This window comes from Simochromis diagramma, unplaced genomic scaffold (genome assembly GCF_900408965.1).
Source record: "Simochromis diagramma unplaced genomic scaffold, fSimDia1.1 OVJJ01000483.1, whole genome shotgun sequence".
NCBI lineage: Eukaryota > Metazoa > Chordata > Actinopteri > Cichliformes > Cichlidae > Simochromis > Simochromis diagramma.
In genome coordinates this window covers 3,894,671-3,919,223 of record NW_024386835.1, presented here as the reverse complement: position 1 = coordinate 3,919,223, position 24,553 = coordinate 3,894,671, and the positions used below count along the sequence as shown (strand labels likewise).

Below are 24,553 nucleotides of genomic sequence, written 5' to 3'. Positions count from 1 at the left end.
GAAATGACAACAGAGTGCAGAAATGTTGTGCACAAGTGGCAGTCTAATTGCAATAAGTACTTTCGAGGTATCGAGAAACAGCCCAAGGACTGTGGTCTTCACTGCATTTGTATTCTGTGTTTTCCTCATTAGGCTTTATTAGGTCTGACATCACTGTGGGGAGATTGAAAAGTTTAAATAGACAGTTTGTAGTTATTACATTGCTGACATGATGTAGCTGCATAAAAATTAAATCACAAATTTTATACATACTGAGTTTTTATTTTTTGCTTGTATATTTGAAAAAAAGACAGGTACGCATGTGATGTATATGTATATGTATATTTTTGTTTTATTTTATTTATCATGGGAATCAGATGTTGACTTGAGATTTAAAGAATCTAACAATAAAGAGGTTTACAAAGTCAAAGCATGCTTCAGGTCATGTTCATTTTCCACCCAGCTCCACATGTAGACTGGTGTGGCTGTTAAACAGGGTGCAGCTAGCTGAGTCAGATCCGCTCTTGGGAAAACTACTGAATTTTGCCATTCATACATGCTTCCTTTGCCCAAGGGCATCTCAGTTTAACCAGAGCACATCGTTCAGTAAACTCAAAAATGAGATGGGTTGTCACTGTTCCTATTCACTAATAACACACAGATGTTTAAAACCTGATGATGCAGAACTTGGAAAAGAGAGAAAGCCACGAGGCTGCAGTGGCAGTATAAGAAAGGGTTTGATCAGAACCTCTGTCATTACCAATAAATAACACTGGTTTAGGGTTAAGTTCAAGCTTTGCTATCTTTTGAAGCTCAGTTTTCCTCTAACCACCACCACCTGGCTGCATATCTACATATTTGAACACATAATCAGACTCTTCTCTGGTTTTAAGCTTTAAAGCTGGGCTGTTAGAGTTCACATTATGGATATTGAAATGCTGAGTCGTGGTTGGAGGTTTGATGGGTTGACAGTTACATAGAGCACCCCTGTGTTGGTTTTGTGTTCGAAAAGTGGAGTCAGACGTAAATGCGTTGAAGCACTCGCAGGCAGAACACCCAGTCAGGAGGCAGCTGATGGTAGGATATTTTGTTTCCATCCAATCGTAGAAACTTCATCTTGGAGTAAGACTGAGGTCCCACCTCGCTGCAGAAACTGGTCACATTGAACTCTGTGGTGAACAGACAGAAAGGTATTTTTATTTTCATAATCTCTATTCACCAGTCACAACCATGTGATTAATGCTGTCTCACCAAGACATTATAGGTACCAAGCCAGTCTGGAGAGCTCTAGTTTCACATCATGTGCCACGTGTTTGTCACGTTCAGAGATCAAAGTTGAACTGTGCAATCTGCAGAAATCCGTCCTCTTCCCATAGAGTCTGCATTTACCATCTTACAGGTGCTGCAGTAAAGATGTAGACAGAGGAAACCACAACACCCTCTTCATATTTCTCTGAGCCATTTCAGTAGTAAAAAGTCTTTCAGGCCAGAGTGTGCGCTTTGGCAGCCAAAGACTGCAGTAGCAGTCAGGCTGCTTGCTAGACGATGAGGTGTATGTTATTGTGGAAGTATTTTGCTGTCTGTCTGTCTCGCTGGTACACAGCCCCACTGTCTGCTGCATCACACATTCAGAAATGAGAGCAAACTTGAACGGCTGAACCAAAACTGCGTGCCAGTTCTCTGCCGCTAAATGGTCATGTGAGTCAGGTTTTGGCTGAAAAGTCAAAAAAATCAAACTGATGGGGAGCAGACGGAGAGAGAGGAAAGCGGAGACTGAAGAGGGGAACAGCATGTGCTTCTGGCTCATCTGGCACTCTTACCTTCGAATCCATCACAGATGTTGCCATAGCACTCCCTTCACTTGTTTTTCACTAGCTCCACTTTCCACACGTCTAACCAATTAATATCCCCTCGTCTATTCTTACCTCCACCCTCCTTTCTCTCCTTTTCTTTCCTTGTCTCTCTTTCTGTCCCTCTGCCTTCATACTTGCCTCACCATCCAAACCCAGCCCCTCCCATGTCTGCATACAGCAAGGAGAGCCGCCCATTTTTAAATGGGATGGGCTGTGAAAGCTTTCCACATTTCTTCTCCATTACAGCAGGGCTTTGTGTTGTTGAATGGTAACATGTATGAAATATTAGGAGACGTGAAGTCAGTAACACCTCTACAATGTCTGTGCATGCTTTGCTGAACGTATAGTCCTCACCTTGTATTTTATTGGCCTCCAGGTAGAGGTACTGGAGGGTGGTGGGGACTGTGGGAATAGCAGTGAGTTTGTTATATGAAAGGTCCAGCTCCACCAAGCTGGAGTGGTTAAAGACCTGCGAGTGGACCCCACGGTTCTGCAGGCCACAGTGACTTAGGCGTAGATACTTAAGGTTGAGAAATCCCTCAAAACTGTCCTCATCCAGTCCAGTGAGTGAGTTGTTTGACAGATAGAGCTGCTCAACGGAGGAAGGTAAGTGCCTGGGAATGGTTGAAAATGAATTCCCGCTGAGGTCCAACAGGTTCAGACTGACCAGACCTACATGACAGAAGTGATGCACACACACACAAACATGCAAAACATAACACCGATGCTAAAATAGTTTTTAGGACAAAACATTTCCTAGTGAGATGAACATGTAAAAATATTCTTATCTTTCCTGGCAGTGTTTAGGTACAATACAATTTCTTTTAATTACCGAGTTGTTTTTCTGTTTGTTTTTTTGTCAGCAGTATCAGGCTGAGCTCTCTCTTATTTTCCAGCCATATGTGTTTAAAGTAAATTGTGCATGAACAAACAAAAGGAAATGACACATTACGCTACCTCTGAGGTCTCCCTTTGTGATGGTATTCAGTCTGTTTCCCTGCAGCAGCAGCAGTGTTAGGCTATGCAAGTTCTGGAAAGCTTCTGGGTTGATGCTGCTGATTTGGTTGTAGGCCAGTCGCAGCTGTTTGAGTCCAGCTGGTAAAGCACTGGGCACTGAACTCAGGTGGTTGTGGTTAGCAAAGAAGTACCACAGCTGGGTCTGGCTCTGCAAAGAGTCCTGCGTCAGGTTGTCGCTCTCCAGTTGGTTGTTGTCCAGAATGAGCCATCGAAGCCCAGTAACGTTGGCCAGCACGGAGGAGGACAGGGTTGAGATGTTGTTGCCCTGATAAGAATACAATTCACTACCTGAGGAATTTTGTCATTTAATACTGATGAAAAGCATATAGAATATATTGTAGTGGAAACTGAGGCGAAACCTCAGTTGGTTTCCACTAGACCACTTTAAGATAACACATGCACACAGTGTTTGTCCTACCTGTAGAAACAGGTATTGAGTTCTGTCGGGCAGGCTGTCAGGGATGTGTGCTAAAGCTCTCTGGTCACAATAGAGCGCTGTGGGCCACTGGATGGGGCAGTCACACTCTTCAGGGCAGAGCTGCGGATTATTAGCCCGGAACCAGGCTGGATCCATTCGCCCCTGCAGACTCAGCACACTGGGCTCACCTAGCAGGCGGTTAATCCACAGAGGAACGCCTCCATAGTCCATATCAGCTACAAATGTGCCTGAAGCAGACTGAAAACCACTCAACAGAAAGAGGAGGCCAGAGCACAAAAGAGCCATGGACATGGCTGGGGGGATGTGTGATGCTGTAAATGAAACATTAAGAAAAACCTGAACACCATCATAGATTTGACAAGTAGTTTTACAAGTCATGATCTGTACGACTACTTAGAAAGGAACAATATGTCCATAAGCCAAACCTGTAAGTGTTAATTTTGAATGGTCTGCCAGGCATAAGAGCTCCATCATAGATTATAGGGGGAGAAGCTTCAACTATATAAGCTCCAAAGCATCTTTTTTTTTCACAATCATGTGAAAAAGAAAGTTTTCAAAGGACTCTAGTAATCTGAAACACTGAGCACACTCCATGAATCAGTAGCATTTTCTGTATGGCCTCATGAGTCTCTCACAGTGTTGTTTACAGTGTTGCTTCAGTTCACTAAGATTTGCATACATTAATTTATGCGGAGCTCTTGTGAAGTCCTGCCGCAGCATTTCAAGCTGAGGTCTGGACTTTTACTGCACCATTGCAACACTTTGGTTCTTTTCTATTTTGGGTGTTCTGTTGTAGATTCGCTGGTGTGCTTTGGATCATCATCCTGTTAAATGACCCAATTTGGGCCAGGCCTTAGGTGTCGGACAGATGGTCTCATGTTTGCTAGGTGCCCAATCCCTGTGGTTGCAAAACAAGTCCACATCATAAACCCTTCATGAGATGTTTGTGCTGATATGTTGTGTCTGGTTTTTGCTGAATGCAGTGGTGGACTTTATGGCTAAACATCTACACGTTGGTGCTGTCTGCCAAAATGACATTGTTGCATAAATCCCTTCCAAAGAAACCTTGTTCAGTGTTTTTTTTTTTTTTTTTTTTTTTTTTTTTTAAATTTTGCAGTCATGAACTTTAACATTTCACATACTAAGTCTAACATGTAGCTCTTGAGATATTTGGAAGTTCTCCAACTATTGCAAGGTCAAATCGGGATGTGATGTGAACATTACTTCCTAAACTGCACTGTTTTAATGAAGAGCCTCAAGGAGCCACTGGTGTGACAGTTCATGTTTAATCTTGTTCTATCTGTCTCTCTTAAATTCACCAAATTAATAGAAGTGTGTGAGTGTAAACTTCCTGAGTGTTTCTTTAAAAAGACTTGGACATGGAATGAATGAAATACCAATACTTGTTCACGTACTTAAGAATTTAGGTATCTGTGTTTTACTGGAGTATTTGTTTTTCTGACACCTTTTTACTTTCATTTCGTTTGTAACAGAAATATCTCTACTGTTGGTATCCTTCACAGGTGCTTATTGCATATGAAGAAATGGGGGGAAAAAACAAAAACAAAAACAAAAAAACAACATAATTTATGCATCTTTTACAGCACTGTATTCGGGGGATAATGTGGTATATCTGGTGTTGATATTTATATGCTGTGATCACAGTACCTCAGTATCATGAGCCTCACTTAAGATCAAGGAGCATAAATGGAGTAACATGGCAGTTATTTTGAAACGTAATTTTTCTATCAACTCAACAAACATCAGCAAATTTGATCTATATTTTGTGTTATTTAAAAGTTGCATGAACACACTGGGCAGTTTAGTGCAGGCTACGCTGGTTAGTGATGCATTGTGTTGCAGAGCAGCCGTGGTGTTCATGGTCAGTGTTAAGGTATAACAAGGGTAGTAAACAGTAAATTGAACTGATGAAATTAACTCACTAATTTTCACCTTTACATCAGTTTTGTAGCATCTAGGGTTGGAAATCAGCCTCAATAGTTTGTGAAACATCTGCTGATATCTTGATGAACTCGGTTGTGTAAATCCACAAAAGTAGCAGCAACACTAAGCTAATCACAGCCTGCACACAAAGAAATTCTACTGGAGATCACAACATGAATTATTGTGATTTGTTTCTAAATGATTGTTTTCTCAGGTTGCACCACTGCAACTTAGCTTAGGGTTCCCACACCCACTGAATCCCACTTTAACTCTTGACTTTACACATTTTTCTGTTTACACATGAAGGCAAAGTCACCCATCTACAATGAAGGCAAGAGCAAACAGAGCTAGTGTTTAAGCACATTCATTAGAATTAAAAGTTAGGTTGAAATAAAGTTTAAATTCCTATTTAATAATATCATTTTATTATTATCCTTATACAGCAGGAGCTTCAGTTTCCTTCGCAGAAATTAGCTGGCAGAAATATCGTCAACCTCAACTATTTTCATGTACTTTGATTACATTTCAAAGCCAGTACTTTTTCAATTTTACTTGAGTAAAGAAGCTCAATCAGTGCTTCTGCTGGAGTAAAAGTATTTTTTAATGAATGCATCTGTACTTGTACTCAAGTGAAGCATGTGCTTCACTTCAATCTCTGATTACTAAACTGTTCAATGTGAAAATGAATTACTTTTATCCAACTGAAGCTTCAAAAGTTAAACATAAATTTCTGTGTGAAATCGTCTGTGTGAATATTTTTCTTGCAGGATGAAATTAAAGTAAAATAGAATAAAATGAATGAAAAAGTATGTGACACGGTTTTCAGTCACCACGTGTGCAGATTGTTGCTTTTGCTTGCACATTTCTTCGAATTCAAACTGATTGAATCTGAGACAGAAGAATTAATTTTCCTACCTTCACATAAAGTGCACAAGAGGACAAACACACACACACACATATGCAGACACACCTACACATGCATGCGCAATTACACATCAAGTTACCGTATAAGATAGCAATTTGTAAGAAATGTTTGCAACATCAGGAAGTTTGATTTGATCTGCATGGTTGCAATGTTGCATTTGCATTCCACCCTTAGAGTCTTACAGTGCAGCATTGCCAAGAGATTTACTGTAACTAAACAAACACACAGTCTGATTTTCATCATTTCCAGTTTTGCCTTCAATGCAGAAAGAGGAAATGGGGTAAACTAGAATCTAACCACAAACTTACCTGTTTGTTTAGGAGATACAAACGGAGACGGGTTGTCCTAAATCCTCAGTGATGAAACCCTTGGGATCTTTGAATGAGTGTGTGTCGGGATGTGTGCATGTGTATATGTTTTCAGGCTACCGGCGGCATATGCCCCGTCTGACACATTCCTCTGCTTCAAACGCTACCAGACCTCCTTCATAAACTTCCCACACTCACTTCTTCCATTCCTCTTGTATTAGCCCGCAGTAACAGCGGTACATTTAGTGGAAACGTGTTTGCCTGCAGAGACGCACAAAAAGATCTGAGAAGGTACGCTAAAGAAGCACAAGGAGGGGGGAAATGAGAGGAAACTGGATTTGAATTGATCAGCATGCAAATTGTATATGTTATTGTTCCTCGAAAGAGAGTGTTTGTGTGTGTGTGTGTGTGGTGGGGGTACAGTATGTGATCTGTCTAGAGGCAATTAAGCTACAAAGTACCTGGGGAGCCAAAGAGACCATTCTGTGTGTGCCTATGCGCGCGTATGTGTAAATGTGTGTGTGTGTGTGTGTGTTTGAAGGAAAGAGCTTCTTGAAAACAGCTGACCAAAAGAGAAGAAAACGATCCCACATTCCTTTCCTGCAATATATTACTGCTGTGCTGCGAGAGAAGAGGCAGTGGGGAAGAAGCAGGCAAAATGATCTCCTGATCACATCATGCAAAGAGCTCCCTCTAGGAGAAACCACGGAGAATCACAATCCTTCATGTGGGCTTCAAAATGTATTAGAGGGGATGGATCATTTCACTTTAACCATGGAGAATTACAAGAACATGTTCTTTAACCAAAAACACCTCATCCAAACTTTATTTTGACCGTGTGGACAAGTGTAACAGATTTTAAGTGTTCATTCCGGTCACACCATTGTAAGCTTTTATTAAGTATAAATTACAATTAGCGACAAGACCAGTGGAAATGACGCTAGGTAGGAATACGACCGTCCACGTTCACTCTGCACTCAGCAGAAACTATATATGATCGGAAGTGTTTGCCACGCAGCTGCTCTGAAAAGACCACAGCCACACAAGCACGATCAGTTTTGCCTCCTTACGACTTCCACTCAAGATGAAGGATTACATTTTGACACACCTCAGAGGAGAAACCCTGCTGAAAATGGTGCACGAGGACGTGATTTTGAATGCGATATTATAAAACCCTGGGTTCTAAGTTTTCTGCAGTTAATATTTCGATCACATTTTGTGGATTACCGATGTTCACCTACCTATATTCACCTTTATTCTTTATTGCCTTTAATTTGTTTTTATATTTAGCTAGTCATTAGTGTTTCACTATTTGTCCCAGTTAATGTTGATATTTATTTACTATTGAGTGGTGGCTTTAATTTTATTCACTGTGTTTTAAAGTTTAAAAATCTTGTTTGTGGCTCTTTATGAACTCAGTATATTCCTCGGATTTCTGTTCTTGTCATTTTTGTTACTTTTGACATGCAGGTTGGTTCTAGTTAGTTCCCTTCTGTGTTCCTTGGTGTCCCAGTGACATCAGCATTTGTCCTTTGTCTTCCCATATTCCCCTATCTGGTCCTTCTGTTTTCCTGTGTCGAAGCAGTCTTGTCTCCCCGTTCAGCTATGTCTCCCTTGCTGTTTCATTGGTTCATTTCCTCTGTGTCTTTGTGTTTGAGTTTGTATTCTATCTCTTGTTTCAGTTTTCATGCTTCTCCAGCGTCCCCCGTGCCTTCTTGTCAAGTCTTTGAATCTGTGAATCTGTGTTTATTTATTTCCTGTTTTATTTTGTTAGTCTCCCGTCTCTTGTGCCATGTGTGTAATTTTGCTTCCCTTGTCTTGCTCCCCAATGAGTTCCAGCGGTGTTCCCTGGTGTTTCCCATCTTCCTAATTACCTGGTGTGTATTTATTGTCTGAGTCTTGTCTGTTTGTTGTTGTGTCTTCTCCACATGGTATGTGTTTCCTTGCACCGTGCTCCCTGTGTTTTTCTCCTAGAGTTTTTTGTAAAGTAAAGCTGAGTTCGAAGTCTTATCTTCTAAGTCCTGCACTGGGGTCCACTTCCTGCCTTCCAAACTGCCAAACTGTGACAATAACACTGTGTAATCACAGTGCAAACATCCCCCCCCCAAAAACCCCCACAAGTTCAGCATATTTTTTAAATCTCCTTTCTTTTAGAAGAGTAGAAATGCTCACATTTCCATTTACACTCATTATATTTTAAGGATTCATGTGAGTATTTTTAAGTACTGACAATGGATTTAATAAGATTAAATAGTAAGTGTTTTGAAATTTCACCTTGCTTAATGAAGTGCTCTTAAACTAGATACAAATAATGTCACACATTATTCATCATAATCCTAGATTATTATTATTGTTACTATCACTATTATTCAGACTGTATCACAGTTTTTTATGATGTGATGCAATGAGACAGTCAGATCAACAGTTGTCTGTTGTTTACAGTAGGATCATTACACGATTATTTATGAAACCACTGACGAAAGGTATAATGTCATCGTAGAAGTGTGACTCACTGGGAGTCTCTTGTTCAATTTCATCATTAATGAGTCATCGTCTTTTGTCCCTGCCAGCTACCGTCCTGTTTGTGAGTAAATGTACGTTACCATGTCTGCGTAAGTCTCAAGGGGACTGAATGTACAATACAACACTGACTGATGTTTTTTGAACGTTTTTACTTTCTTCATTCTAAACTCATAATGTTTTTTAACCTAGTTTGTGCAATTGTTTAACACTGTCTGCTTTACATGTTTATTTTAAAGGTGTTATCAGCTGACCAGAGCATAGTTTGAGCTGGAAGTTGTGATTCTGCTTTCCTCTTTCTCACCTTTCTCTTGGATTGTCTTCAACAGCTTCCTGAACACATCCTTAAATTTCCTATCACTTACACTAGAGGGCTCTCTTTCCTCACATATCAAAAGCACACATACTGCATTAATTCCACTAAATCAAATATAGGCCTATTTGAAAGATGTGATTTATTAGCAATGTGAAAAAAAATAACCAACTCAAAGACTTCAGATGAATTATGATGTGGCAAAAACTCCTGGTTGTTCTTATAAGACATATAACTTTCTTTTGGAGACATATTCTTTCTTTTAGTGTTACAATTTCCCGCAGGTTTATGGGCCAAAGCACAGTGTTGGACTCCAGATGTTGCAGCTGGAGTCCAAGATGCAGGCAGCTATGCTGAGTCACCAGGACACCGTTCAGTGCAGATTCAACGCCTCTGTTCTCAGTGTAACTCAAAAAGATTTAACACTGGTTGAAAAACAAATTATGCCAAGATGTTAAGAAGTTAAATGGTTTTTGCTTGTTCTTCTTCTTCTTTTTTTCTTCTATTTTTGCTCAAGCCCGTAATTATAACATACTTCCTTAAAGAGCTGTGCGTTTTATCCATATGAGAAAAGGCTGAGGATCCCGACATGGTGTAAATTTAAACATCTGTTTGTGATTTATGGTTTATGTGGAAGTGTGTGTGCACGCATGTATCTATATGTGTGTATGTGTGTGTATACATCTGCTTTCTATTGCATGGTTTTGCTGCCCCTGTGCCCTAGGGTGCCATGGTTCAAGTTACCTTAAGGAGTCCCTTTGTCCAAGTAGACCATAACACCTTGAAATTGAGAGTATTTTTATTAAGTGTAAATTTCCTTCAGTTATTATTTTATGCAGCATTTGGAACTGTGTGGAGGACAGTTAGAGGAAAGTTAGAAGCAGCTATATTTGGAGTGGAGTGCAGGGAGTGAGGAGATCAGGGATGCTTGAGAAGAGCTATTAATGCTGCTCGTGTGAGTGTGTGTATCATTAGGGATGAGGTGAAGCATGTAAAGGTTAAGGTTAGCGTCCAGGAAATGAGAAACACAGAGATGTGCAAACTATGCAGTTTAAGAAAAAAATGCATCACAAGTAGCAGTGAATTCTGTAGTGAATCTTTTATCGTCTCTACTGTTTTATTATCTTCTTCCATACTTTCTTTTTCAGGAACCCTAACATCACGTCTTACTTATCAGTTAAACACAGGATTTTTTTTAATTAGTGCAAAAATTTATGAGGGCCGCATGAATCTCTACCTCAGCCAGCGGGGAGAACATCTGACTGCCATACATATGTAACGGAGCACTTTGGCTCATTTTAAGCAACGTGCTGCAAACAAACTGCGTTTTTCCTGTTTGACTTCATGCTGGAGATAAAAGAAGTTAGTGTGTTGTCCGTGTGTATTTTTGCAGTTACTTCTGCCTGGCGTTTGGCTTGTCTGATATCTCTTTGTCAGTGTTTTGGTTTCTTGGTATTTCTTTGGTTTTTTGCACAAGAAGAAATTAGCAGGCATTCACAGTCTGCGCTAGAAGGGTTAGGTTCTAGCTCAGTGCTGCTCATGACCCAGTTTGGGGACGGGGGGACATGGGTGGGGGTTGGACATGTTTGCGGCTCCTCAAAGTCCAGATTACCCTTTTACTTTGAAGACCTTGAGTCATTTCCCTCACTTTCAAGGGTAGCTGCTGGTAACCTTGAGAATGTGTCATACCGTGGGACAGAAAGGTTATCTTTGTCTCACGCATGCACACAAAAGTCACACAACTTTATCTGCCTAACAATCTCATAAAAGCAGATTTCAGTATTTCAAGAGTTATTAACCTTATAACATCATGTTAGGGTTTGACTGTTGATTATCAGTCTCTTGGTTCACTTCACAGGTGTTGAACACAACTCCTCAGATGTTTTAAGAGAAATATTTAAAATCAAATAAATAACTAAAACATTTTACAGGAACAAATATGACTGCTTAAACATTTTGCCAATGCTACATCTGTCTGTGGATGCCTGCAGACAAAAAAGAAAGAGGGAAGAAACTTTTGGCTTAGATGTAATGCAATGTGGACATCTGGTCACCTTTTTCTTCCCTTTTTTTTGATTCATAAAGCTTTTTACTGTCAGATGCAATGGCTACAGGAAGAACAGCCGACAGACTCTGGATGAGTCTCTAAAAGCTACATAAATGGATTGCAAAATTATCATTTTGGGAAATATGTTGACTTAAAAAGAGTCAGACTGAATGTGACAACATGTACAGATTGTTCAATAGTTGCTATGTTAGATGTGATACAAAACAAAGCTTATTCCTTGACTTGTTGCATTTGTGGAGGTTGCTCGCTCTCATAACAGCCTGCTAAGTCAATTTACGTCTGTCGTTACAACAAATCACTGGTTCCACTCATGAACACGAAGGCCAGATTATATGTTGCTAGAAAACATCTAAATGAGTCGGCATCCGATTGTTAAGTGATGACGTGACGAATCCTACTTCCGGGCCTAAAGTAGTCTGTGTTTAATATGGCTTTTGTGTTGTTAACATGTTTAATGTTATGTATTTTCTTCTATTTAATCTCAAAAAGCTCCTAAAACAGTCAGTGATCACTGTTGACCTCCCTCTGCTTTTATTACCGCTAATCATTTATTTAAGCTCAGTTTTTAAAACCTTAGGATGTAACGACAGCCCAGCCCATGCAGCAGTATATGAATGACTAACCTCGTATTGTGGATGGATTATCTCAGTTGTTCTCCTGGCTGAAGTTTGGTCCTTTTACAGCATCCTGCCATGCGATTACATTTGTTCCTGACCACCGAGAACACTCACGGTAACTTTTATCGAGTGGAAAAAAAGTTAGCTTGTTTATATTATGCTAACATAGCTGTGTCGCTAGCGGTCACGTAGCACATCATTATATACCAGCTAGCCCAACTTCAGTAACCCTACAAACGTCACTGCTGTTTAGTTTTCTGTCTTCATTTATGCTGGAAGTGATAACAGAGCTGTACGTTTTAATTTGTTTCCAAAACCCCGCAGTCAGGACATGCTATATTGTATTTAGATAGAAGCTAGCGAGCTAACTCCCTGCTAACTTTTAACTCCGTTAAATGTCATAAATTCCGTTTTCATGGATGCCTGGATGTTAAACTCAATTGTTACACCTGGTAGAGCAGAACGCTGATCATTTTATTAAAGATGAAAGACTTTAGACAGTTTTTCAACTCTCAGTAATGCCATAGTGATCGTTTGATATATGGACCTGCAGCGGAGTTTAGGTCCAGACATGGCTAGTGACGTCAGACTGAAGAACCGGATAGCTCTGCAAACAAATCTATGGACAGATGAGACTATGATTGTCATCTGTCTGTCTGTCCTACACTCTCTCTCTTTTTCTTTCTCTCTGATTGTGGAATAAAAGTATGAACATGTATTTATAAGTTACACTTGTCTTTGAATCCTGCAGCTTATCACACATTTGATTTCCATGCGTGACAACTGCAAGTGTCCAGAGTGAGGACAGACTGAGGGACCCACTGCTGCACATCGTCTGTCAGGCTTTGCACCCCTGATGATCCATCAGGACAAACTCAGCAGTGTGTGAGGAAGAGGAGGAGGAAGAGCCAGCAGCAGCTGACAGATGGAGAGAATAGACAGACTGTTCCCTGTTTGTGAAGGACTGCTAGGAAAGTTTAACATAACTGTCTGTCCTGAATCAGTCTTATTAGGTAATGTTCAAATAATGTTATCATCCCAGTGTTTTCAGTGTGGGAGAAAGTACTCAGGACCTTCAAGTTACACACTATGAAAGGCAGCAACAAGTTTAACATTCAGAAACCTAAAGTATGTATCAGCAGCAGAATGGAGCTAAAAATAAATGTTTGTTTCAGTTCTATGAAGCTTTGAGTATTTTGGATTAGTAGTACTGCTGTGTTTGTTGCATCATATTGCTGTAATTGTTTATATGCTTTATATATTCTGAGCTAAGTTGATCTATAGTGTTACATCATATTCTATAAGGATGTTATGTGTTTGTTTACTTTCTGCCCAGTTTGACCCATTTAGCAGAAGTCAGCCTGTTTAAGGCCCTGATATCTATTCTGTATGACTTAAAGCAGTTATGACATGGTCTGATTTTCTCACCCAATAAAGGAATGATTCATATATCAGTCTACTCTTCATTCTATCAGAAACAGTTTTCACAGCTCGTACATTTTCTTTTTATAAATATATGTAAGCAATGAGCCAAATTTAGTAATGCCAACATACTGAAGGAACAACATTTGTCTCTTATATATGATACACCTATATATACACTGTCAAAGACACTTGTCTTTGAGTGAAGATTTAAGGTGATAAGACATATAAATAACTGCAACTTGAATCTGTACTGAGGCTCAGTATTTGGCACAGAGTTCATGTTCACTGCTGTAATAGCTAATAATGATTAATATAATAACTATAATATTGGCCATATTATATTTACATTACCAAAGTGATATGACTTTAGTCCATGAACAACATGAGCTAATTGTTATTTACTAACTAATCTTAAATGACTGTTCAGTACAGAAATGAAGCCCAAAAATCATATTTTACTGTCCTGTGGTCTCAGCCTCAGATACTTATCAAATCACACAAAGCTCTTGTAGAAACAAACAAACAAATGAACAAAATATGTTCTCCTTCATTTCTGTCAAACCAAGTTGTATGACACGTTTCCAGTGGTTAGTATCATGGTTGCTAGGCAACCTGGGAAGCGCGACGGAGACTAGACCGTCCCATACAGACAAACTTGCCGTTTATTTTGCAAATCGAGCTCAACACTGCCCCTAGCGTCCTGGAGCACTTCCGTTGTGCTTTGGAATTTGCATGTGTTTTGGAGTTTGCATGTGTTTTGGACAGAGATGGACAGTAACGCGTTACTTGTAACGCGTTACTGTAATCTGATTACTGATTACAAGTAACGAGTAAAGTAAGGGATTACTACTGCAAAAACGGTAATTAGATTACCGTTACTTTCCCGTAGGAACCCTGCTTTACTGCGTTACTAAAACCGTGATTTTTTTGTGAGAATGTCTCACGACAGTGACGTAAGCGAGTGCGCCGTTAGTGACAACAGCTGTGTGCAGATCAACAATGGATCATATATCGATTGTGGGAGAGAGTATGAGCGTGCAGCGTTTAAAGCGTGGAAGTACTGACCTTACTTTGAGTTTGATTCCATAAAAAGTGACAAAAACATTAGCGTCCGTTGTGCGTGGGAAGAAAACTTCTTTTTACAGCGAAAAAAACCCCTAAACAAGCACCAAGTGCGCAACGACGTAATGGGAAATTCACAGAGAAACTCGCGGATTCTTCAACTGACCGCAGCACACCTGCACCAGGGTAAACCTCCGCCTACGCCAGTCCTGCTTTACAGGTGAAAATAGAGCAAAAGGACCGCTGAGTCTTTGACTTTATTTATTTTCTGCTGTGTTTTACTTGCATCTATTTGAAAGACTGAGTGTAAACACAAAAAATATTCTATTTTATATGCTGGAATGTGCAGAAAATAGGTTTAAATGTTAAACTAATTTATTCAAGTCAACGAATGTTGCATATAATTAAATTTTTGCTTGATGCATAAAGTTAAAAGATTAAAACTGATAAAACAAGTTAAAAAAAAGACACATTTCCATTTGATTACATTTTGTATGATGGATTATGCAGAAAAAGTAGAATTGGGCTGAAAGATCTATCGCTTTATCACCTCTTCAGGTTGTAAATCATGTTTTTAAAAAGTAACTAAGTAACTAAGTAATTAATTACTTTTGAAAATAAGTAATCAGTAAAGTAACGGGATTACTTTTTTGGGGAAGTAATCAGTAATTAGTTACTGATTACTTTTTTCAAGTAACTTGACCAACACTGGTTTTGGATTTTGCAAGTGTTTTGGATTTTGCAAGTGTTTTGGAGTTTGCAAGTGTTTTGGAGTTTGCATGTGTTTTGGAGTTTGCAAGTGTTTTGGAGTTTGCAAGTGTTTTGGAGTTTGTACGTGCTTTGTCTCTAGGGGCCACCGTAAATAATAGCTCATCACCCAAATCATACCACATTATATGTCAAACATGGCGGAGGCAGCGTTATAACGTCAATATAGTTACCAGTGGAACCGGGTCACTAGTTTTTATTGCTGATGTGACTGCTAATATAAGCAGCAGAATAATTTTGAAGTATACAACGCTATACTCTCAACTCAGATTGCGTCAAATTCTGCAAAACTGATTGGACAGAGCTCCACAGTGCAAATGGATAATGACCTGAAGCAAGCTGCAAGAAAAAAGTTCATGCAAATCATCTGAAAAACCCTCCAAAGTACAACTGAAAGTTTGAACTTTAATTACACATTGACTGTGCGATCCAGTGTGGTGGTGAGCAGAGGCAAAACTACAGATATTTTGTCTTTCTCCCAACAAATATTGGACCTAACTGTTTATATTTTCATGTGTTTCCAAAAAATCTTTCCATGCATATAGTTAAAGCTCAGAGATTTCATCAGCATGTGTAAATATAATATTTTAGTGAAAAATTATAGATCTTCCAAGCTTACATCAAAGGAGGAGAGAAAAAGCGGGATAGAAAGAAGAGATAAAAGTTCAGAATAACCAATGATTGAAAAGATGTGGAGAGGGCAGAAAATGAGTAGAAACACTGGTTCTTATGGACGCTGAGTTGGAGAACATAAGAGGCCCACATTGAAACCAGACAGACAACATAAAGAGACTGTCACACATGGTTTCATTTAACCCTTTACAAGATGTAAGCTTGTTGTAGACGAGAAAGAGTTGGGTCCACCCATGTAAAAAAAAATGAAACAAAACTTATGTAGGTCGAAGGGCATCTAGGTTCTGTCTTAAGGTTATCTTATTATGTTTAATAATGTTTAAACCAACGCCTTACACGTTACAACACAACACAGGAAAAACACTTGTCAGCACATTGAAGCAACTACGAAAGAACAAAACAAGCACATGCAAGGCGTAACAAGGTTTTTACCGTGTACTGTTACAACAAAACTGACCTGTGCTGTACTTCTTTCTCTGCATCGTTTCCCCACACAGATCACAATAAAACCTCCCACAGGTGTGTGCTGATAAAGGTATGCTTGCTTTGAGTTATTCCAGCTGTAATGACGACCTCCTAAAAAAAGCAGCAAGAAGAAAAAAACACAACCAATTATCCAGCTTTTCATTATTCCAAATTACACATTGAAGTTGGCTGGTGAGTGTCTCACCTGCTAACAGCACACCTGTGATTTTATGTTTGTAGCTGCAATAAACTACGATAACAAAACTTCCACTTTCTTTGCAGTGCTACAGCAAAAGTATATGTAATATCAAGTTCTTACTCATTTTAGTCTTTCACAGGTATTTGCATTTGCACCGTATGAACCAAAGTTGGATCATTTTATCATTGCCACTTATGTATGACTTTTATTTTTCTACCCTTTATTGTGAAGAAAGAGAGGGGGTCACTTGAAATGAGGAAACGGAGGGATTGAATGTGCTGCTCGCAGATGGGAACAATCCCTCAAAGCCACTGCGTCTCACATCATTCACACTGGAGGGGGAGAAAAAAGGCTTCAGAGTGGGCTGTGGGCCATTCCCGACCAAATGCAATGGGGTGCGGGCAACTGGACAAGGGGGTGGAAGTAATCAAAAGCACAAGAACAGACAGACGGGTGTGGAGGGGGCTAGCATGACGGAACGGAGAGCAGGGAGGGGAGAAAATACTTTTCATACAGTGTGTGTCAGAGCACCCTGCAGTCCTGAGCACACTCACTCAGAGAGAGAGCGGGGGACAAGAGGGCCAGTGCCTTTGATCGGGTAGGTGTGTGTGTTTGTGTGTGCATGCAAGTGTGTGAAATCTTTTTGTTTTCTTTTAAATTGAGATTTATACAAGGCTAAATGAGAAGTAAGGGTAGAATAATTTTGGAAAAATAATCACGGAATGTTTTACCTTAATTTTTAAGGTAACAGAGTGAATATTACAAAACTGGCATTCATGGAAGGCTTAAGAAAGCCAGGAAAGGCTTTTCTGAGTTTCCCTGTGGACTAAGACCAGTAAGAATGTGGCTGCCTGCAGGCAGCTATATTTCCAAATGAAGTCCATGCCTGCACTGCACCTTAAACCTAAGTAGGACAGAAGAATAACAGATTTAGTTAAAGTTGGCAGTTATACTTCTGAAAGATTTTTTTTTGTTCTTTTAAATGTCTAATTTCACATGTTTGAGCATTTCAAAACGTTCTAAAACATCTGTAAGATTATAAATCTCGAACATTTTGGTGATTTGTGAATAACTTTTTCTATTTTTTGGCCTTTTTAATACCACTGCATGTCCCTCTGTTCTCCCTGTGTTACATTACAGTTAAGATTTGAGTGACTTCCGTCCATCATGCGTGTGGTGATCTTCCTTTTGTCTGCCCTGATTCCCCTCGTTCTCTGCCATGGATGGAACTCCTGGACAAATTACTGGCAGAGCCAAGGATACTTTTATGGCTCCCAGTATGCAGACAGAGCATACAGTGTGTCGGCGTGTCCTGACGAGTGTGACTGCCCCTCTTCCTTCCCCGTTGCTATGTACTGTAATGGGCGAGGCCTTACCACCGTGCCACCGATTCCCTCCCATATCAAATACTTGTATCTTCAACACAATGCCATCACATCTTTGCCTGACTCGGCTCTAAGCAATGCAACCAATCTGGTGTGGCTTATGTTGCATTTCAACCAGCTGACATCTGAATCAATTGGCAAGAAGGTAAACACGTAGTCATAGGCACATCCAGACACACATCACTATAAATAGCGGTACAATGCCTGACAGGTGTCTAACAGCCCGAGTCGGTTTTCTTTTATTGCTGTCTGTTCTTAATCCTCAAGTTAATTTCCTGTGTTATCTGTTTTTTTAAAGAAAAGAAGAAACCAAAAGGGGGAAAAAACATGAATAAATATTGTGGTTAGTTTTCTGTCATCATATAATAAACTTGTTATAATTTGAAACATGTATGGGTAAAGCAGTGTGATCAGCAGAGCACATGCTCACACTAAACCAGACAGCAGCTTGCTACATCAGAGCCACAGACCTTGTGGTCTACAACCCTCAGCATAAAGTCTCTTTCTCCAGTGAAACACACTGAAAAACACATTCAGGCACAAGCAAAATTGCACTGTAACCATCAGTTTGAATGCTAGTTGAAACTTAGCCGGTCGTTTGCAAACACATAAAAAGATGTAGTGTAATATCATTTCAATATCACAACCGACAATAATGCATCTGTGCTCTGAAAAGGCCCCTTTCATCATTTTTATTGTAAAACCACCACATAATTTAGCATGATTTTTCTTTTTGGGTTTTATACCTGCTCATCTTGATCATTTTGCAGGCATTTGTGAAGCTGGGGGAACTTGAGCGTTTATATCTACAATACAATAATTTGACCAGCATTCCTTCAAACCTTCCCCTCTGCCTGAGAGACCTGAGAATGGATAACAACATGATTGAGAAGGTAAATCTTCAAAAATTCACATTCACAGCCCTCCTGTTTTAGTCCAACATCAGTTGAGACATTACGATATGCTTTACGGCTATTGCCACTTTTACCTAGGTGTCACCTGCAGACCTAGAGGGAATGGATAACCTCACTATCCTGTACCTTCATGATAATACTCTCTCAGAGGTGGGCTCGTCACTGAAGGGGCTGAACTCCCTCACACTGCTTGACCTCAGTAGCAACAAGTTGACAAAGGTAATTGTTTATCTGTTTGTTTCTAAACGCATTATTAAGCAACCAAGGTAATCTCGTTCAGAGATGGTGTGTCACTGTCCCAGGTCCCAGCTCCGCTCCCTGCATACCTGCATCAGCTCTACCTGGAGTACAATGCCATCGACTCTATACCCGAGGGATTCCTGAGCCTCTTCTCTCAGCTACAGTATTTTAGGATGTCGCATAACCTGCTAACAAATAAAGGCATCCCCGCTAACACCTTTAACGTGTCTGGGCTGGTGGAGCTGGACCTGAGCTTCAACAAACTGGAGAGAATTCCTTCAGTTAGCACCACGCTGCAATACCTTTACCTGCAAGCCAATCAGATCAAAGGTGAGAGTTTCTTTGAAGAAATCATTTTTTTAATCGTCATGCTCTACATTACCATGCAGTTTTCTACCTTTAAGCCAGTTTTGTTGATTTCACAATAAGAAAGTTCATGATCGTATATGTACTGCCACTTCATGCACACTTAGATTAAACGAGAACAAAAAGTTGTTTGCTGGATTTTGAGAAATGAGATGTTGGACATGTCTTTTCCTGAGGTGATTTATACAGTTATACTGCCATTTTACAGTTTTGCATGAAAGTAAACTCATCGCTGTCTCCACTCTTTCCCTTGCCTGTAGAGTTTACTGTGGGTAGCTTCTGCAGTGTTGTGGACGTGACGAATTTCTCCAGACTCTTAATGGTGCGACTGGACGGAAATGAGCTCAGTCTTGTGGACATCCCCACCGACGTGAGCCATTGTCTGCGCCAGGTTCTTGAAATTGAGATCTAAGCATGTGCACAACGCAGTCTGTGACTCAGTTCACCACATGCACCTACAGCAGGACTATTTTTTTTTTTAAACAGATTACAGCAGATATAAGTTGATATCTACAGCAGGTAGTGAGTTAGTTATTAGTGATTGCAGAGAGCATCACTGTGAGCTTTACTAGAAATTCCTCCAGTTAAGAAAGAAAGAAAGAATGAAAGCCTGGTTTTTCTTGTGTATTGAAATTTCAGATTTACAAGGATAAAACACGATAAATGAGCCTTTAATCACAAAAAAACAACAGAACCTGAATGAAATTCAGGAATGGTTCTCTGACCTTCATCCTATTTACAGCATACTGGGCTGTAATGATTCTTCCTCCACGTGTCTTAATGCATGCTCAATCATCCATGTAGGGGAATCTCAAAAAGTTGATTTTGTTCATGTGGACGTAGCATTTTTAGTGGGAGAAACATTTGTCACTCATTCAAGTGACTTCTTCAGTCTCATCTGGACGTAGCGTCCCCAACCTTATAAACAGGTTGGTGACGCTACGTCCAGATGAATAGAATCAACTTTTCGGGACTTCCTCCATGTGTTTTATTGCTTTGTATAATAAGGTGATGAATAATGGTTTGTATACTGTGAAATATATAATTTCAAATATAGATCATATGTAGAATACTAAAACATTATTATGGTGTCTACTGCATGAGAATATGTTATTGCACTTGGTTACATTAGTTTATCTTGCTGAGAGAAAAATGCTGTGACAGCTTGATTCTGTTTAAGATCGTCTTTTTGCACAGTGAAATTTTCTCAGAGAAACAGAAAATGTCTCTGTTCCATGAGAAAAAAAATGGATATCGTACTGTAGTAAATCAGACATGCGTGGGGCTCGTGGTCTGTGAATTAGGATCTATGTAATCAATGCATGGATTAATTATTATCCTGACAAAGGGTTTTTGTTCATGAACCCATTGCAGAATAAATAAAGTTAATAAAGATCTGTGTCATTTTTGTCCTATATTGATCAGCCAGTGATGAAATGCAATACTGAGGTGATCAGTCAAAAGTATGAACTGACTCTCTTTTATTGTGTAAAAGCATCATCCTGAGGGATTTAATTCAAAGTCAGAATGAAGAGGGTGTTCACGGTCAGCAACAATAAACCAGACTTTCCTTAAGACAACATACTGATACAGCTTATCCAGTGAATCTTGTTGTTGACCGATAATCTTACCAGCAGTTCTAACGATCCTGTTCCGTTTGTTTCTAATTGCCCTGGTCATGTTACCAAATGATACTGAGGTACTGAACAGAAGGATGCTTTCAATCAAGCTGACATAAACTTTGATCTGGGATCCGAGGAGAAAGTTTTTGTAGCTATTCCTCAAATGGTTCCTTATAACAACTTAAATAATAAAAACTCAAGGTTTCCCAGACTTGATGAGTTATATTCACTTCACTGTTTCACGGTGCTTTAAGTGTTGTTTTTAAAGTGTTTCATTTACAGGATACGTTTTATTTGAGATAACAGGCTGCTGAGTTGTCACATATTGCTATAACAAACTTCCTCAGTAATTGAATAGAGAGGAACACAGTAAATAGGCACTCAACCAATCAAAGAAGCTTTATTCCTGCAAGCTCCACCTGCAAAGTTTGTGCTCTTTGAAAATGACTACCCTGAGCAGGAACTTTGGGGGATTAAAATAATTTACCTAGCACTTAAGTTAGATCCGGGACGCTGGGGTCGAGCTACTTCAAGGTCTCTCTCGCATTTCCTCCTGCAATTTCAAACGTGGCTGAAAAGTGTCTTTGAAGTCTTTGAATTAAAGTTTATGTTGATCTTATCTCTCAATGTTAAATTCATACTTATTTCAAAGGTTTAATAACAGACATGAGCATGAAGCGAGTATCAGTCACCAGTGAGGGTTTTTAGGGCCTGATGCAAGGTTTCTACATAGTAATAGACAGGATAAAGAGGTGTTTCATTTATAGCTTATTTACACTTTTAACCCAAGGTGCCCACAGAAACCAGTTCCTTGAGGGAGAGAGAAACCACAAGGAGTCAAAGCCCTGAAGCTGCCCAATATAACACTGAGGAAAGCTCTTAAGGGGATACTGGCACAAAGAAGAGGCATTGGATTCCTTAAAATATTTATATTTTTTTAATTGTACCTCATTAACCTGAATTCTTGAGACTAATTGCTCCTCTACACAGCTAAGGCGATTTTCTCATGGCTATAGAGATATTTATCAGGCTGGTTGGCTTTACTCGAGAGGGAAACTGAGACTCTCTTCTTTCTTCTCACGTTTCTCTTTAGTTCCTTTTAGCTCTATCTTAATAGCCTTCCATTACAATTTAAGTGTATGTTTTCTTTTTACATTTATTATGCCTGCTATGTTACAAATGAATATTTTTCTGGGATGGACTTGTAATGCTGATAATGTTAACGATGACGTGCTGTTGCATCAGGGCCTAACCCTCTATGCGTCAGCTCACCAGATGTGGGATGGTCAGAGGACACATAATGTCTAAATTTAGGATGTTTTTCCACTGTAGTCTGTGGACAAACACCACAGGATCATCATCACAGTAAAATGTATATCAAATGACTTCTGTGGTTAACTTGAGGCTAAGGGTCAGTGACCAAAATAGCAGAGAACTCAGGTACAGACCATTGCAAACAGGTACAATGAGAACACAGAACAACTAAAGGTCTCACACTGTCTGAGTAACTGCCACTGGGCAATAATACTGTTTGCTCACAGCTTTAAACTCACAAGCTCTGCTTTCAATAAAAGAAGGATTTGTGTATAGTTATGGTGGAGAGTAGTAATGACAACATGTGGCTCACTTCCTGTTTCTTCCTGAGTACTGAGTAATTTCGAGGACATATCATAGGAATTGTTGGGAACTTTATGCCTTTACGTCATAGAAAACATGAGAAGAGAGAGAAGCAGAAGCAGAAGAGATGCAACAAATGTTGAATTTAAAGCAGAGATGTTGCTACTGCTACCGTACCCATGCACAAGGAAAACTGCATGAGTACGGTAGCTATAAATCACTATAGGAGGATTTACAGTTCTTCCACAATTTGACAGGTTACAAAACAGACATTTGGGGTACTAGCATGGCCACTGACAACAAGCAGTCACTCACATAGCAAGTTAACAGATCTCTGATTAGAAATTAGCATTAGTCAAGCCAGTAACCTAACTTTGTCCTTATAAAATAGGGCGATTACTCACCATAATGATCAACTTTTAACGGCTGCATTTTGATGCCAAATAACAGGCTGCACCAAGGTTATTATCGTTAATGAAAACTAACGAAATAATGAAAACTAGAAGTGAAAAAACATTTTCGTTAATGGAAATAAAAATAAAAACAAAAAAAGGAAAACTAACTAAAACTGTAATGAGTGTTCACAAAACTAACTAAAATTAACTGAATTTATAGCAAAAATGTGTTTAGTTTCATTGATGTGTGCGTGTCCTACAATAGTCAAGGGTGAAAATGAAGTTTAGTTTCCAGATTTTTTTCTTGCTGTCTCATTATGCCAGCAGGTGGCAGTATATTAGTCGAGTCGTCTGTGTTGCTGCTCCGTCCACGCGCAGAATCATGTCAGGAAAAGTCGGGAGAAAGCGCCAGATTCCAATTTGGGATTACTTTGAATATGACTGTGTTTTGGATAAAGCAAGTGTCTTGTAGTGGAAAGAGAGAAATTATGAGGGACATTTCTAAAGGGAAAAAAATCCCACAAACCTTAAAGTGCACTTGAAAAGCTCACACAAGAAGGCTAACCTAGTTTACCTTGAGAAGGTAAGGGAGCAAACTCAACCCTCATCCCCAGAAACAGAAGCTAACCCCAGGCAAGGCAGCGTGATGCATCCCGAGACAACAGGACTGGGATATCTACATAACTGTGTGAGTCAATTGCCTTCAAAAAGTTTATCAATTCACTTGAACCAAAATTATGAACACCCGGTGCTGCAAGAGTTAATAGTCTCATTGGGGCCAAGATATACATTTTATAGTTGCCTGGTATCAGTGGTTGTTCATCTGCCTTTATTTATTTATTTATTTAAAGAACCCATAGGTGGGAATGTGAGTTGTCTGTCTCTGTGTGTTAGCCCTGCGACAGACAGGCGACCTGTCCAGGGTGCAGGGTATGGTAGCTGGAATAGCAACATACCCAAGGATAAGCAGAAGAGCATGACTGATATGATGAAACTGGGATTTTGTTACATTTAATTATTGCAAATACAACTAAAACTATAACTGAAACTAATCAAAACTAAACTGAAACTAAGGATTTTCAAAAAAATAAAAACTAAACTAGCAAACAATTGGTAAAAACGAATTAAAACTGATATAAAATTGAAAATCTGAAGTCAAAACTAAATAAAAATAAAAACTAATGAAAATTGCAAAACTATTAAAACCCTAGGCTGCACAAGCAACGACCTCACTCCATCAGAATAGTTCTCTGTAGTGATTTAATTGGCTCGCAGCACCTTTGGAATATTTGAATAACCATGATTTGACTGACTGGCAACTGCCTTACTATTTAAAAAGCTGAACATTTCACTGCATGCAAGCAAAGGATCCATAATTTGGTCTTGTAAAGCACAATGTCACACCATTCAAAGTGAACAAGAGGTAAGAGTGTTAGCACCTCATGTTCAGCTTGACTACCTGAACCTGAAGCATGTGAA

At 39.5% G+C, this 24,553-nt stretch overlaps 2 protein-coding genes across 4 annotated transcripts; one reads left to right on the top strand and one right to left on the bottom strand.

The window, feature by feature from the left end:
- Positions 1 to 307: 307 nt before the first annotated feature.
- On the bottom strand, positions 308 to 16,694 carry zgc:113307 (uncharacterized protein LOC553753 homolog). Of its 3 annotated transcripts, none has more exons than XM_040029325.1 (5): positions 16,329 to 16,592; positions 3,268 to 3,599; positions 2,790 to 3,114; positions 2,187 to 2,504; positions 308 to 1,148 (listed from the first exon to the last, which is right to left on the bottom strand). In XM_040029325.1, exons 1-5 carry the CDS (start codon positions 16,351 to 16,353, stop codon positions 997 to 999), a joined length of 1,152 nt encoding a protein of 383 aa, XP_039885259.1. In that variant the 5' UTR covers positions 16,354 to 16,592; the 3' UTR covers positions 308 to 996. The 3 variants fall into 3 exon arrangements, 1 of the variants encoding a protein (XP_039885259.1); XR_005695443.1 differs by having other exon boundaries at positions 1,036 to 1,148; positions 1,231 to 2,504; positions 16,329 to 16,694; XR_005695444.1 differs by lacking the exon at positions 16,329 to 16,592 and adding an exon at positions 6,466 to 8,106 and having other exon boundaries at positions 1,036 to 1,148; positions 1,231 to 2,504.
- Positions 16,695 to 16,942: 248 nt separating this feature from the next.
- On the top strand, positions 16,943 to 20,846 carry fmoda (fibromodulin a). The gene is made up of 6 exons (XM_040029343.1): positions 16,943 to 17,133; positions 17,676 to 18,065; positions 18,691 to 18,813; positions 18,913 to 19,053; positions 19,137 to 19,404; positions 19,701 to 20,846. The coding sequence occupies exons 2-6, from the start codon at positions 17,703 to 17,705 to the stop codon at positions 19,850 to 19,852; spliced, it is 1,047 nt and encodes a 348-aa protein (XP_039885277.1). The 5' UTR covers positions 16,943 to 17,133; positions 17,676 to 17,702; the 3' UTR covers positions 19,853 to 20,846.
- Positions 20,847 to 24,553: the final 3,707 nt, after the last annotated feature.

What these genes read in the sequence shown, in the direction of transcription:
- zgc:113307 (XM_040029325.1), bottom strand. Translation starts at nt 16,353, where the DNA reads ATGCAGAGAAAGAAGTACAGCACAG. An exon ending in GAGAAAGAAGTACAGCACAG is followed by an intron (nt 3,600 to 16,328) that starts GTCAGTTTTGTT and finishes TTTCATTTACAG; the next exon opens with CATCACACATCCCCCCAGCC. An exon ending in GGAGGCCAATAAAATACAAG is followed by an intron (nt 1,149 to 2,186) that starts GTGAGGACTATA and finishes TGTTCACCACAG; the next exon opens with AGTTCAATGTGACCAGTTTC.
- fmoda (XM_040029343.1), top strand. Translation starts at nt 17,703, where the DNA reads ATGCGTGTGGTGATCTTCCTTTTGTCTGCCCTGATTCCCCTCGTTCTC. An exon ending in CTGAATCAATTGGCAAGAAG is followed by an intron (nt 18,066 to 18,690) that starts GTAAACACGTAG and finishes ATCATTTTGCAG; the next exon opens with GCATTTGTGAAGCTGGGGGA. An exon ending in GTAGCAACAAGTTGACAAAG is followed by an intron (nt 19,054 to 19,136) that starts GTAATTGTTTAT and finishes TCACTGTCCCAG; the next exon opens with GTCCCAGCTCCGCTCCCTGC.